The 2,944-nt window shown below is 52.8% G+C and overlaps 1 protein-coding gene across 1 annotated transcript in view; it reads left to right on the top strand.

Annotated features, from left to right (window-relative positions):
* ZER1 (zyg-11 related cell cycle regulator) overlaps positions 1-2,944 on the top strand; it is a 38,582-nt gene that overhangs the window by 13,529 nt on the left and 22,109 nt on the right. The window contains exons 4-6 of the mRNA XM_019641633.1: positions 602-764; positions 906-1,052; positions 1,577-1,750. Of these exons, the coding sequence (XP_019497178.1) occupies positions 602-764; positions 906-1,052; positions 1,577-1,750 (484 nt within the window). The remainder of the gene's footprint in view (positions 1-601; positions 765-905; positions 1,053-1,576; positions 1,751-2,944) is intronic.

Below are 2,944 nucleotides of genomic sequence, written 5' to 3'. Positions count from 1 at the left end.
TGCCCTGACCATCAGGAAGAAGGGAGGAAGAAGAATGGCCTCCAAGCTGCGGTAAAAGTACAGTCTGAGTTTGCCAGAGGAAGCGTGTTCTAGCAGAGGGAACGTCACGTGCAAAGGCTGGAACGTGTAAGCACCAGGAGGGATGGGGCAATTACGACACTCAGAGTGGCCAGAGACAGTGTGGTGGTGTTAAGATGAGGCTGGCAATCTGCCATTTGTTAGGTGTTTGGACAGATAGGGTTGGTTGATTGAGAGATCTGATTCAAACCCATCCAGCTGTAATTGGCCATAAGCCCTATCCCCACCTATACTTGAGCAGGGTTTTGTTGATGGACATGTCCCTTCATGATCGTTAGTAGCACCTAAAGGTGACACGTCCTCACTAGAATGGCGGATAGCATTTTCCAAAGATGGCTACAACAATATCGCCCACCCAACATGTTTGTCTACAATGTGACCTTGCCACCCTTCCATCAAGAGATGGGGTCTGTGTCCCCCGCCCTTAAAAAGAAAAGAAAAGAAAAGAATCTGGAAGGCCTAGAAAAGGGCCCCTACTAAATACCTAGCCACCCCAGGGAGACTGAACCTGTGCTGAACCCAGGGCAGCCCTGGGCCCTGGGCCACTGACCCCAGCACCCTCTTCCCCCAGCATCGAGCCTTCCAAGAGCAGCATCATGCCTTTCCGGGCTCTGAAGAGGCCACTGCAGTTCCTTGGGCTCTTCGAGACCTCCCTGTGCCGCCTCACTCACATTCCAGCCTACAAAGTGAGAGGGAGTGGAGGAGGGAAGGCGCAGGGGGCCCTGGAAGAAGGGATGGGGGTGGGCTGCGGGCCCCCAGGTGCCTGCCCTGGGGCTAGAGACGGAGCTGGCTTCTTCCGGGTTGTTCTGAGCGTGCCTCATCCCTAGGTAAGTGGTGACAAAAATGAGGAACAGGTGCTGAACGCCATCGAGGCCTACACGGAGCACAGGCCCGAGATCACCTCACGGGCCATCAACCTGCTTTTTGACATCGCACGCATCGAGCGTTGCAACCAGCTTCTGAGGGCCCTGAAGGTCAGCACCAATGCCGGGGGNCTGGCTTCTTCCGGGTTGTTCTGAGCATGCCTCATCCCTAGGTAAGTGGTGACAAAAATGAGGAACAGGTGCTGAACGCCATCGAGGCCTACACGGAGCACAGGCCCGAGATCACCTCACGGGCCATCAACCTGCTTTTTGACATCGCACGCATCGAGCGTTGCAACCAGCTTCTGAGGGCCCTGAAGGTCAGCACCAATGCCGGGGGCAGTGGGGGGGCCCTCGGGCTCCTGGCCATCCCCACCTGGAGGGTGCTAGACTTGGCTGTCCCTCCTCTATACCCCCTCCTCATCCCCAGGATACCAGTAGTCCTACCTCCCAAACCCCATCCCCACCCTACAGCACCCCACTTGCCCCAGCACTGGCCTTGTCTGAAAACCATGGCCCTGCCCTAGTTTCTGTTCCCCACCCCCCATGTCTGCCCCCTCCAGGCTCAGAGGGCCTGTCTTAGCACAACTTTAACAGGACTTACCAACCTAGACCCCTACCCTGTCTTCATATAGCTGGTCATCACGGCCCTCAAGTGCCACAAGTATGACAAGAACATTCAAGTGACGGGCAGCGCCGCCCTCTTCTACCTGACCAACTCGGAGTACCGCTCAGAGCAGAGCGTCAAGCTGCGCCGGCAGGTCATCCAGGTGGTGCTGAATGGCATGGAATCCTACCAGGAGGTGACGGTGAGCCCCTACCCACCACGGCCCTGCATGCTCTGGCCAGACCCCCTTTTCCTGCTCTCCCTGTGGCCCAGCCTCACCGGCTGGCTTACAAGTCCTTCAGGGTGCCACCTTGCTCCCACCCTCTCTCGCCTGGCTCTGCACTGCTCCCCTCCCATCCCCTTTTCCCACGGTATCACTCCCAGACTCTAAGACCTGGGATTCAGGGCCCTTACCCGGCCCCACCAGCCACGGCCACCCTCCATCCAGGGACCGTATTCTCCCGCCCCTAGGCCTCTGCTCATGCTGACTCCTCAGCTATTCTACCCAGTAACACTCTGCTGGGGGCTGTGTTTTTCAATAGCTGCTTTTCTTATGAAAGTAATAAAAAATTTTACTATAGAAAAATGGTAACAGATATAAAGAAAAAAACCTACTCATAATCCCACCACCCAGAGATAGCCACCGTTAACACTGAAAAGCTGTCATTCCAGATTTCAGTCTATGCATACTTATGTAGTATATGGGACTCACTCTGTGCGTAATGCTTGTGTAATGTGGACTCTTATTTCAACAGTGTCTTGTGAAAGTGAACCCTCCCCTATCAACAGACATTTTACAACAAAAATTTTAAAATAATGTTTCTTTTCTGATTATAGAAGTAAGACACCAAATGCTTAGAAAACAAATTCAAGGAATTCAAAAATGTATTAACTGGAAGTAACAGTTGTTCACAGCTCCAGCTCTCCTCCCCCAGACAGCTGGTTTTAATGGTTCAGTTTCATAATTGTTGGTGTCAGCAGTGTTCAGCGTCCTCACCCAGGGAGAGGCCACTCTGCTGCTGACTCTGTGTTGGAGCTCAGAGGCAGTGGCCCAGCCCCGACCCCACGAGGAGCCCCAGGAAGGGGTCCCCCTGAGTGTATGGGCTGCAGTTATGGAATCTGCCCTCATGGTTGAACATTTAGGTTGCTTTTGTATTTTTTTTGCTATTTCAAATAAGGCTTTGCTGACTACACTTAATTGATTATCCTTATACTACATCTAAAAGTAGAATTGCTGGGGCAGTGGGTATGTGTATTTTTCAAGCATTTGCTATGTATTCTCAAATTGTCCTCCAGAAAGGCTATGGTGGGGCTATAGCCTCTGCAGGGATGAAAAGACCCACTTCCCACTGCCTGCCAACTCCAGATTTCAGAGCAGCTGTTTTTTCCACATTGA

Source organism: Hipposideros armiger, unplaced genomic scaffold, assembly GCF_001890085.2.
Source record: "Hipposideros armiger isolate ML-2016 unplaced genomic scaffold, ASM189008v1 scaffold_3, whole genome shotgun sequence".
NCBI lineage: Eukaryota > Metazoa > Chordata > Mammalia > Chiroptera > Hipposideridae > Hipposideros > Hipposideros armiger.
Note: the sequence above shows the minus strand (reverse complement) of the source record. Positions and strands in the feature narration are given on the sequence as shown.